The sequence below is a fragment of the Vanacampus margaritifer genome, chromosome 14 (genome assembly GCF_051991255.1).
Source record: "Vanacampus margaritifer isolate UIUO_Vmar chromosome 14, RoL_Vmar_1.0, whole genome shotgun sequence".
NCBI classification, from domain to species: domain Eukaryota; kingdom Metazoa; phylum Chordata; class Actinopteri; order Syngnathiformes; family Syngnathidae; genus Vanacampus; species Vanacampus margaritifer.
The window spans coordinates 10,257,536-10,267,711 of NC_135445.1; the positions used below are offsets into that span (position 1 = coordinate 10,257,536).

At 40.2% G+C, this 10,176-nt stretch overlaps 3 protein-coding genes across 3 annotated transcripts; 1 reads left to right on the forward strand and 2 right to left on the reverse strand.

Annotated features, from left to right (window-relative positions):
- The first annotated feature begins 851 nt into the window (after positions 1-851).
- Positions 852-1,996, forward strand: LOC144064088 (histone H2A-like). Its single transcript, XM_077586322.1, has one exon. It carries the CDS (start codon positions 937-939, stop codon positions 1,321-1,323), a length of 387 nt encoding a protein of 128 aa, XP_077442448.1. The 5' UTR covers positions 852-936; the 3' UTR covers positions 1,324-1,996.
- A 2,015-nt stretch (positions 1,997-4,011) lies between these two features.
- LOC144034230 (uncharacterized) lies at positions 4,012-6,707 on the reverse strand. The gene is made up of 2 exons (XM_077542845.1): positions 6,312-6,707; positions 4,012-5,881 (listed from the first exon to the last, which is right to left on the reverse strand). The coding sequence occupies exons 1-2, from the start codon at positions 6,430-6,432 to the stop codon at positions 4,677-4,679; spliced, it is 1,326 nt and encodes a 441-aa protein (XP_077398971.1). The 5' UTR covers positions 6,433-6,707; the 3' UTR covers positions 4,012-4,676.
- Positions 6,708-7,502: 795 nt separating this feature from the next.
- On the reverse strand, positions 7,503-9,983 carry surf2 (surfeit 2). Its single transcript, XM_077542846.1, has 6 exons — positions 9,633-9,983; positions 9,323-9,474; positions 9,096-9,199; positions 7,896-8,084; positions 7,692-7,825; positions 7,503-7,605 (listed from the first exon to the last, which is right to left on the reverse strand). Exons 1-6 carry the CDS (start codon positions 9,705-9,707, stop codon positions 7,516-7,518), a joined length of 744 nt encoding a protein of 247 aa, XP_077398972.1. The 5' UTR covers positions 9,708-9,983; the 3' UTR covers positions 7,503-7,515.
- Positions 9,984-10,176: the final 193 nt, after the last annotated feature.

A 10,176-nucleotide genomic window follows, 5' to 3' on the forward strand; every position in this document is an offset into this window, starting at 1 on the left:
TATTTGTGTAAAACGGAGGTACAAGAATATCAGGACTCGCACCAACAGACTGCTGTATAGTTTTTTTCCCCCAGAGCGGTGAAATGCATCACCCCGTCTCTAAAAAATGCTCACCTACGGATTATGTATTTTAAACTGCAAACACCCACATAGACACATATTACACTTTAAGAAAATGTTGCAATATCCTGCGTATTTGCACAATTCGTCTGGACTTTTTAATTATTTAATTGATGTAGTCTAGTTTTCTTTTTATACTATGTTCCTTTTTAAATTGTGCCGAAAGCTGCTGGAGCAAAATTTTGTTATGGTTGCATAATGACAATAAATATTTTTTATTCTTGACAGGGATGGGCGGGAAATGTAATTATGTTGAAATAGTAGGTCTTTATAGAGGTGTGAGAAGTAATTATCAATGCATGTTATGTCCACTTCTCTCGGACCCTGCTTTAAACATTCCAGCATAACGTCTGTGTTGAGTAGTCATTTGCATATGAATAGTGTCTGACTGTTAAGACAACAATCGCTTAATTCGAATGTGCAGGGCTAAAAGGCCACAGACAGATTTTTTTTTCTATATTTATATATAAGTGTTAATTAAAATATGTATGATTCAAAAACTTGTGTAGAGCTAGATCTATCCTGTCAGATCATTTGGTCATGTGTATCCGTGAAGTTAAAAGTTTTTGTTTCGCGTAAACTGCTCAAAGCGGGGTTTACAGCTCATTGCCGATTGGACAACCAATTCCCCGCTTCAGCTATCCAATCAGTCAGCTGCAACTGTCTGTATATAAAGGCTGTGTATCATGTGATTGGACAACCACTTCTCCGCTTCAGCTATCGAATCAAAGAGCAGCAACTGCCTGTATATAAAGACTCTGTATGACGTGTAGCCATCGTGTTGAAAAGACACAAAACAGACAAAACGCTTAGAATATGTCCGGAAGAGGGAAAACTGGTGGTAAAGCAAGAGCCAAGGCGAAGACTCGCTCTTCTCGTGCCGGCCTGCAATTTCCAGTAGGTCGTGTTCACAGACTTCTCCGCAAGGGCAATTATGGCGAGCGTATTGGGGCCGGCGCACCCGTCTACTTGGCGGCTGTGCTTGAATATCTGACCGCCGAGATCTTGGAATTGGCTGGTAACGCAGCCCGTGACAACAAGAAAACTAGGATCATTCCCCGCCACTTGCAGTTGGCTGTCCGCAACGATGAAGAGCTCAACAAACTCCTTGGCGGAGTTACCATCGCTCAGGGTGGTGTGTTGCCCAACATTCAGGCTGTGCTACTGCCTAAGAAGACTGAAAAAGCTGCCAAATCCAAGTAAAGCTTTATAGACTACTGCAACCACCCTAAAGGCTCTTTTAAGAGCCGACCACTTGTTTCTAGAGTGCAATTCCTTATAATGATTGAGGACAATGAGGAGTCAAACTTGTATTGTCTAATCAACAGAAGTGACATTCAATATAAATGTATAAGTATGACGAGGCGAGGAAATACTTCTAAGTTTATGGACTATATGCCATGGAGGAGGCGGAACTTCCGTGTTTTCACCCATCGGCTTTGTTTCCGTTTCCGGTTTGCGATGTGTGGGCTGTGTCCCAGTACTTACGCTTCCGCCTTTGTGGCCTTCGGTTGCGCATTCCCGTCGACTGGTGCGAGGTTGTGTTTGTTTCAGTGTCCGAAGCATTTCAGATAGCGGAGACGCCCTCCCGCTGATGAGCGGGGGGCGCAGGGGTGGGGTGCGAGTGTTTGAACACTACCAGCAGTGGCCGGAAACGGCGCTGTGTGTAAAACCTGGAAGTCGGAAGTCCGTGGCATCTACCCCATAAGGGCCCTTTTGAAGGAAATCATAACTATTACAGTATGTATCCCGGATGAATACGTGTAGTTTACAACACTAATCTCTGGTGTTTTACAACACTAATCTCTGTTGTTTATGTGTGTATGTAAAATCATCCTGACAATCTAAATAAAGTCCGTGTCTTGCTTTCACATAATGTGTGCTTCACTAACGTAAAGTGATCATTTAATTGGTTAGTCATCCATGTTACAGGATAAAAACCTAAAGGGAGCTAGTAAGGCCATGTATTAAACCAAAGAGGGCAACATTGTGTTTAGTGAAGGGGGTCTGGTAGTGTTGCTGCGTGACGTTTCTGGAACGAAATTGAGGCAAGCTGTCCTCTCTCAGGTCCGCAGTGCTGTTTTATACCAAGGACCGACTCATTCAATCTGTATCATTGCAATTAAACCTGCAAGAATATAAACTCTGGCCTTATACAAGATTTCGGTCTTCAAATTGATCAATTATTCATTAAATAGGTTTAATAGGTGCATTCGGCTTGTAACAAACCAGGGCGCTTTACGGCAAAGGCAAGATGTGGATTCATGACGCCGTAGGGTAGCTTTTTCTTTCTGCAGTAGGGTGTATTTGTATGTTTGAATGTCAACTTAATCATGCACTGACTGTTGAGTGTTCGAATTATTTCATGTGTAATTTCCCATCATGTTGTAAATCCAAATACATTTCATGTAGAGCAGAAAAGTAGCTTAGAGAACAATACTGAATTGCATTTCGTCTTCTGCAGATACCGCCCATAAAAATGTAATTTATATTTCTATTATTAATTAAACTTAACATTCAAAACTGACGCTCAAGGAAGCCTAGGACAACAGCCAACTAGGAACAAGCGTGAAAACAGTCCACCAATCAGGAGCAGCCACTGATTGGCTTGGCTGGAGGTAAAGCTACCGGTATTTTTGTTGTGATCATTCTTGTTTGGAAATAGAAATGTTTTTTAATTAAGTATCTTTTAGGTCGTTTAACATGTTTATTCACATATCATCGCTAGGCTATCTTTGAGACTACGCACTGCCTGTTGCTGAACCCGGATATGACTGAACTCTCGTTCCAAGTCTCGTGTGACTGACATGTATTTTTTTTCATATAACTTTATTGAACAATTTTAAACAAGTTACCAATCAGCCTGTAAACACGTTATTAATACAGAAAAACAAACTAATGAGCCAGGGGGAAAATTTAAATAAAAACTTTTGTTTGTTTCATTGTAGCACGCCCAGCAGACTGAGTATGTAGATCCATGTGTCAATCGCACGTCATCAGTAATCGAGTGTGTCTCTTGAAAAAAAAAAAAAAATCTATGCCGTTTAGCAAACACAAAAATCGCTTTACAATATTTCTTAACCCCCATAGTCAGGTTTCCATCTCAATGTTTCGAAATTTGTACGCGAATTTTGTGAAAATGCGCAAAGCGGCGACTTATGCCCGTTTCCATCCGCTCTTCTTTTGCGAATATGCGCCGCGAGACGACGTTGCAGTGACGGAACATTGGGACAATAGGGAGTTCCAGGTGGGAATGTTGGTTTTGACGGACTGAACGGAAGTACTTTGTCTGGTTAGCTTCCCTCCCGCGTGTAAATGAAGTGTGTAATAGTAAAGCCATTAAAAATTGCATTAATGTTTTTCTTTAATTAATTATAAAAAGAAAGAAGAATCGTAAAATATCTTACTTTATCATCCGCCATTTACTGTGACTACAAACGTACGACGTATATCCGGTCTTGTAGTCGCTTATTCGCAAAACCTGTTTCCATCGCCAAAATGCGCATTATTATTATTACTATTTTTAAACCACCCCATCCAAGCGTAAAAACATTTTTATTTAATTTTTTTTGCGAATTTCTGGCGTTTCCATTCAGTTTCTTTTTCGCAATTCTTCAAAATTCGAATACAAATAGGTGGACGGAAACCCACTTATTGAGAGTAACACTAGACAATGACGTATTAATAACAACAAACAAACAACAGCAAATTAAGACTTAGTGTGCTAGAACAATAACCCAGTTGTTTGGGGCTGCACCATTTAAACATCTCTGTTAAGCAAGTCAGTGAAACACAACAATAGAAATAGGCTAATTAAATTCCGTCTACGGATTCTTCATCAGTTATTTTAGTCTAACTAAAAGATAAAATGCACAAATGACAAACGCAATCTTAGCCACTTAAAAATAAACCTTTATCCAATAAATAAAACTAATTTGAATGACATAAATACAATAAATAAATATATATAAAAAAAAAAAACAGGTGACAAAAGTAGGTTTTTCCAAAATTGACCTTGCATTCAACAAAAAGTAAAAAACAACAACAAATATAGTAGAATTGTTTTTTTTTTATTAATAACAGATCCCTTTGCTTTTACGGCATTCCTTAGTTAATCTCAAAATTGAATCTTTGACACACCGTAAGGGCCCTCCGATGAGTCTCAAATCCCAGTACCAGTTATCCAACAACAGAAGTCAACGAGGATATCCTAAGCAGTAAGAAGCAGTTCAGTTCCATTGGCAAATGCTTTCCCTCCGATGAAATACGCCGTCTCCCGTTGCTCGCGTGCGCCTTTGCCACCAGTCGTAGATGATGACAAATCTTCAGCAAAACGCATATTGTTCTGGAGAAAAGTGGATTTTTTTTTTTTAGCAGCCTTCCAAACAGCATCTCGGTAGATTCTCTAAAGAGTAATTCCTCGAGGCCTGGATTCATCATTTTTCAGCTGGCCTACACAATGCACTGTGTCGATGACATCATGAAATGTATTTTTCTCTCCGACCTGGAAGATCAGAATCACCTCCTCGCCTCACCTCCATTACTGAAAATGCGACTTATGCCCGTTTCCATCTGTTCTTCTTTTGCGAATATTGGGAGGTTTTCTCACGAGCGTGTGTTTGTGTGTGAAAGTTTAAGCTATGCTTGTGAGAAAATCTTTTACTACAAACGGAGCAGGCAAAAGGTTTCTCACCAGTGTGTGTCCGCGTGTGTATTTTTAATTGGCTATTTGTAGTGAAAGTTTGAGCACATATTGAGCAGACAAAAGGTTTGTCACCAGTGTGTCTTCTTTTGTGTTTTTGTAGACTGCTGCTTGTAGTGAAACTTTGATCGCAAACCAAGCAGTTAAAAGGTTTCTCGCCGGTGTGAACTCGCGCGTGTGTGTTCAAGCCTCCCTTATCATAGAATGTTTTACCGCAAAGTGAGCAGGCGAAAGGTTTCTCACCAGTGTGGGTTCTCGTGTGTTTCTTCAAAGTTGCCTTCAATGAGAAACTTTTACCACAAACCGAGCAGGAAAAAGGTTTTGCGCCAGCGTGTGATCGCGTGTGTGATTTTAATGTCCACTTACACGAGAAACTTTCACCACATGTTGAGCAAGCAAAACTAGCGTGGGCTCTTGTGTGTCTTTTTAAATTACTATTTGAAAAAAAGCTTTTGCCACAAACCGAGCAGGAAAACGATTTGTCACCGGTGTGGATTCTTACGTGTAGATTTAAATCTGCTTTCCGATAGTAACTTTTGCCACAAAGTGAGCAAGCAAAAGGTTTCTCTCTGCTGTCAGTGTGACGTGTCCTATCACCTTCAGACTGTCCATCATCATCATCATCAGTGTCAGGAGACTGTGACATGCTGTCACCATCTGACATGGGAGCTAGCCAGGTATCTCCTTGTGATCTTCCACAGGGTTCACCATTAGTTTCTGCCATGGGTTGACTTGAGCTTCTGCGTGGAGGCTCTGCCACTTTCTTCTCTTTGTCCATCCACCCAGTATCTGAACCGCTTATCCTCACGAGGGCCGCGGGCTTGCTGCAGCCTATCCCAGACTGACCTTCATCTTCAGTCTTCTGCAGAACAGCCATCACTGGAAACTCTGTGAAATCCTCCTCCTCTTTAATGTATGGTGTCCGCCGCTCCTCTATTTTTATGTTGGTGGGCTGCGGATGCTCTTCCTCTTTGACACCAAGAGGCTCACACGCCTCCTCTTTTATGTCAGGGAACTGTGGGTCCTGCCGCTCAAGACGGAGATATTTTTCACTGACATCTGCGGGACAAGACGCACATGGTTTTTGGTAAAGTCTGTTGTGACTTTGATGTTGTGCATTATTGTTTATATTTAAGATTATCAGATGGGCCACATGAGCAAAAGAGCTGGTAAATGTTACAAATCGTCCTTATTTTATTAGGGGAATCACTGAACCCTAACTGATTGTTATGGACTCATTACAGTGGCCTCCGAGGTTAAATATATATTGAATATTTGTAATGCCAGTACTGTATTGTTTTTTTTTCGTTATTTGTTTTCACGATATAGGCTAGTCCTGATTTTATTTTGAAGGAACGGTCCACATTTTGGGACGCAAATAATGTTATATCAATCGTAACGTTACACAGTGCCCGGATGAAGACTCCTTTAATATTAAAAATAAATATAGGAATATTGTTGAAATGTAGTGACGAAACAATTGACGAACCTGCTCTGTTCAACACAACTCGAATTTGCTTGCAAACAGTGTCCAGCAGTTGACGATGTCGCTCATTCTCCACTTGTGCGCCACAAAGCTCTTCGGACTTGACTTTCGTTATTGCGTACATTTTCACATGGACGACACTTTAAGCACACTTGATCTCTGCCGAGCAAACGTGTAGATAACAAACGCACTCGTTAATTAGCGGCTAGCAAACTAAGTTGGGCTAAGTAAGGCCGAGACATTTCGACGAGCGCTAAGAAGACTTTAAACGGACACGAAATGTAATAATGTTTGACGAAATTCGAGTACGTTGAGCATGAATTTAGGGCGAATTATTCAGTGAAGCGCGTTTTGCAATGTAAAAGCCATCTGCTAATCCATCAGTTGCTTTAACTTGGACAAACCCTTTTTTCTTCTTCAAACAAAAGTACTGGCGGATTACATCACTTTAGTGTATACCGCCACCTACTGTGGAGGAGACTGTAGAGTGCAAAGGGACTTGGCAGGAGTTTAATGAAGTGTATTGCATATACAAGTAAAAAAAAAAATACTTTGCTATATATTGTTGTTTTTTAATCACGTACAATGTCCTTTTATGATAGACAGTTTCTCCCCTTTCAAAAAAAAAAAAATCTGAAATACAGCCTCAGGATCGACATAACATACTTGACCCCAACAGGTACTAGTACTGTACTGTAATTACATTCATGGAAAACAAATAATCTTGGTGACCCCAGATTTTTTTAATGGTAGTGCAATATATAATTTGTCCATGGAACCCACATTAAAATAGAGAACAGACTAACTTATTATGTATGCTGGGCATAGAGAATAAAACAGACTTGCATTTATTACAACAAACTTAAATGGACAGGCCACTTTAAGTTGCCAAAACACACTATTGGGTCAGGTTTGATTTTCTGCATTTTGACAGCTATCACAAAAATCTCAACTTCTATATTGCTACTGAAAAAACTATATTTTCAAGTTATGACATAGTTGGTCTTCAAAACACAATGAAGCCAACATCCAGTATATTATTAATAGCTTGTAAGATTTTTTACAGATTGTATTTTGGTCAAGTCCTTTTGAATGAAAACCAGAAACTAAATTTGAAATATAAAACAAATTTGGACAACTCAACATTATAGATAGACTTTCATTTGCAAAAATATAACCAATATCAAGACAAAAAATGTTCTATAATTTATTTTCCATTTATCATTTTCACAGATTTTTTATTACGGTCTTTCCTGTTGTTTTTGAATTTCTTCTGAGAGCCGCCCCCACCTTGGACCTAGAAAACAGAAATAATTTTGTATCATATTAAATGAAGACACCATTAAAGGCGACTCGACAGACAAATAAAAAAAATCAGCAGACCTTTTTACGTTTCTGCACGGGTAGCGCGTCCACCTCCATCTCGTCATCCTCATCCGTTTGGAAGTCATCCTCGTCCTCGCGCGGTACCGCCTCCATGTTCTCCTCGGCCGAGTCCTTCATAGTGAAGACAGCCGCTGTGATGGAAAACCGTGTTAGCAGATTAAAAGGCGTCGGATAAATAGTCGCGGCATCCGAGGGGCTGACAGGGATAGAGGTCGCTCATGCTATCTTCCGAGTCGCTGCGGTTTTCGTCGTCGCTGGAGGACGCCTCCCACCCGCCGTTGCCATGTTTGGACTTCCTGCCCCGCTGGACGTCCGTGCTCGTCTCCTTCGGCCTTTTCTGCTGGAGCCTGATTGGGACGAACTCGATGCCCTGCTTCACGCATTCCTCATCTCGGGTAGCAGAAACAAAACAAGTCAGACGCCAAATCGATACTTCATCCAATGCTAGTAAAGTATGACTTTTGTAGATACTGGCATACAACAGCAAACATACAATATAATGACAAAATCTAATTTTTTATTAAATATTAGGTATTTTGCTGGCTATTGTTAACATTTTTAATTCTTTATTTTATATTTTAACCATTTTGAATTTAGTTATAGATGTGTAGAGCAGGTGAAATAATGTTAAACTCAATATAACTCGACCTTAACCTATCCGTTATCTTGTTTTGTCTAAATCCCCTTTCTTTGTCCTGCTTGGAGAAAGTGCAAGCTGGCATACTGAGAACCTGTTTCGTCTAAATGTGAAGAAAGTGCAAACTGGCATATTGAGATTCTGTTTTGTCTAAATGTGAAAGATCAACCTAGCATACTGTGAGAATGTAATCTGATTTTCGTATTTGATGGGAGGAGAGAGGCGTTTTTCTGTGCAAACTCGGATTGGAATAAAAGGGCTGTGTCTCCTGGGGGGAGGATCACACATTCTTGGATGACACTGCTTTAGTGATATTCAATTGTGTGACCAGAGATCTCTGTAATAAATCAACCTTGCAAGGACCCTCTTCACAAGAATCTCATCTTTGATTTATTTGAACACGCAAAAGATTACAAATTATATTATAATCCTTCACTATTTTTCTAACGCAGAAGTAAAACGCCTGGTTGAGTAAAACCTCGGGTTGGGAGGGGCTGGTGCTTGGAGAGCAGGATGACCTAGAATTTTTTATAGAGGGGCGAATAGATGAAAACATCACTTTGATTTAACATAGCTAAAAGCTCCCAAAAGTAGATTTTTCACATTACTGTCCCTTTAATCACCCAGCCTTATACACGGTACACATAAACATTCCTCCACCCTAATGTATATACATATAATGAAATACGTTCTCACACTAGAAGTGGAAACATCTAGAAGTAGTTCATGCATGGAGATCAGAGAAGTAAGAGTGGCACGCTCACATTTGCCAAGGGCCTTCTTGAAGCGCTTCCCGTTGACGTGTTTTAATAGATGGTGTGGCTGCCTGTTCAGGTGTCTGAGGGTCAGCTTACAAAAGAGCTGATTGCTGCACAAGACAACACACAACAAGAAGCATCAAGAGAGCAACCTGATTTGAGTACTTGCGTCATTTCTTTGGTACTTTGAGAAGCAATGGCAAATCACTTGATAAGATAGTGAGTATTCTTACGGTTGTTTTGAGCTTGGTACGATGTGGGGTTCATACTGGCTGTAGTTAAATTCTGCTTGGGAGCTCAGCTTCTGATACTTTTTCCCTTTGATGAAGTTCTGCAGCTCCTCCAGGTTGCATGGAAACTCATGGCCATTCAGTGTGCACTTTATCTGAAACACCATTCATCTTAATGAACTGACCATTCATTTTAGTTTCACACATTCCGTCATCACAACTCGTTCCAAATCAGTGGATGTGGTTATTAGCAAAGCGGCTATGACTGCTAGCATCACATTCATGTTGTTTTGACCTGCTCCTGCTCGCTCACCTTTTTACTGTCAGTTAGCTCGAGAAAAGGGTGCGTGACGAGGAAAGCTTTCACGTCCGCAGGTAAATCCGCCATAGCTGTAAAATATTCCCAATGTTAAAATCGTCTAATATTTAGATTTCTGGGAACCCCTTTGCAGAAAGCAAGCCCACACGTGCTTGTCCGCGCGGACTCTGACGCAATAAAAAAGCGACACTGAATGTGAACCCTTGTCAACGATTTGAATAGATCTCTGGAATGTTATAATGGAGATTACGGAATTTATAAACAAGGGTATGTGCGCTTTATTATTGTGCCAACGTTAAAAGATAAACGGGGACTGTCAGACAATTTCCGCTTTTTCAGTCAGGTGACAAATTATTATCAAAGATGTTAAATGGCGAGCAAACAGTATGCTCATATCTTTAAATACACTGTACGCAGCGATTTACGATAAAATAAAACATAACCCGCACAAACGAAACAAATAACTGTATAAGAATGTTTTTATTTTTAATTGATACTTCAACCACTTCGTTGCTTGTTTTTTTTAATGTGTAGGCTA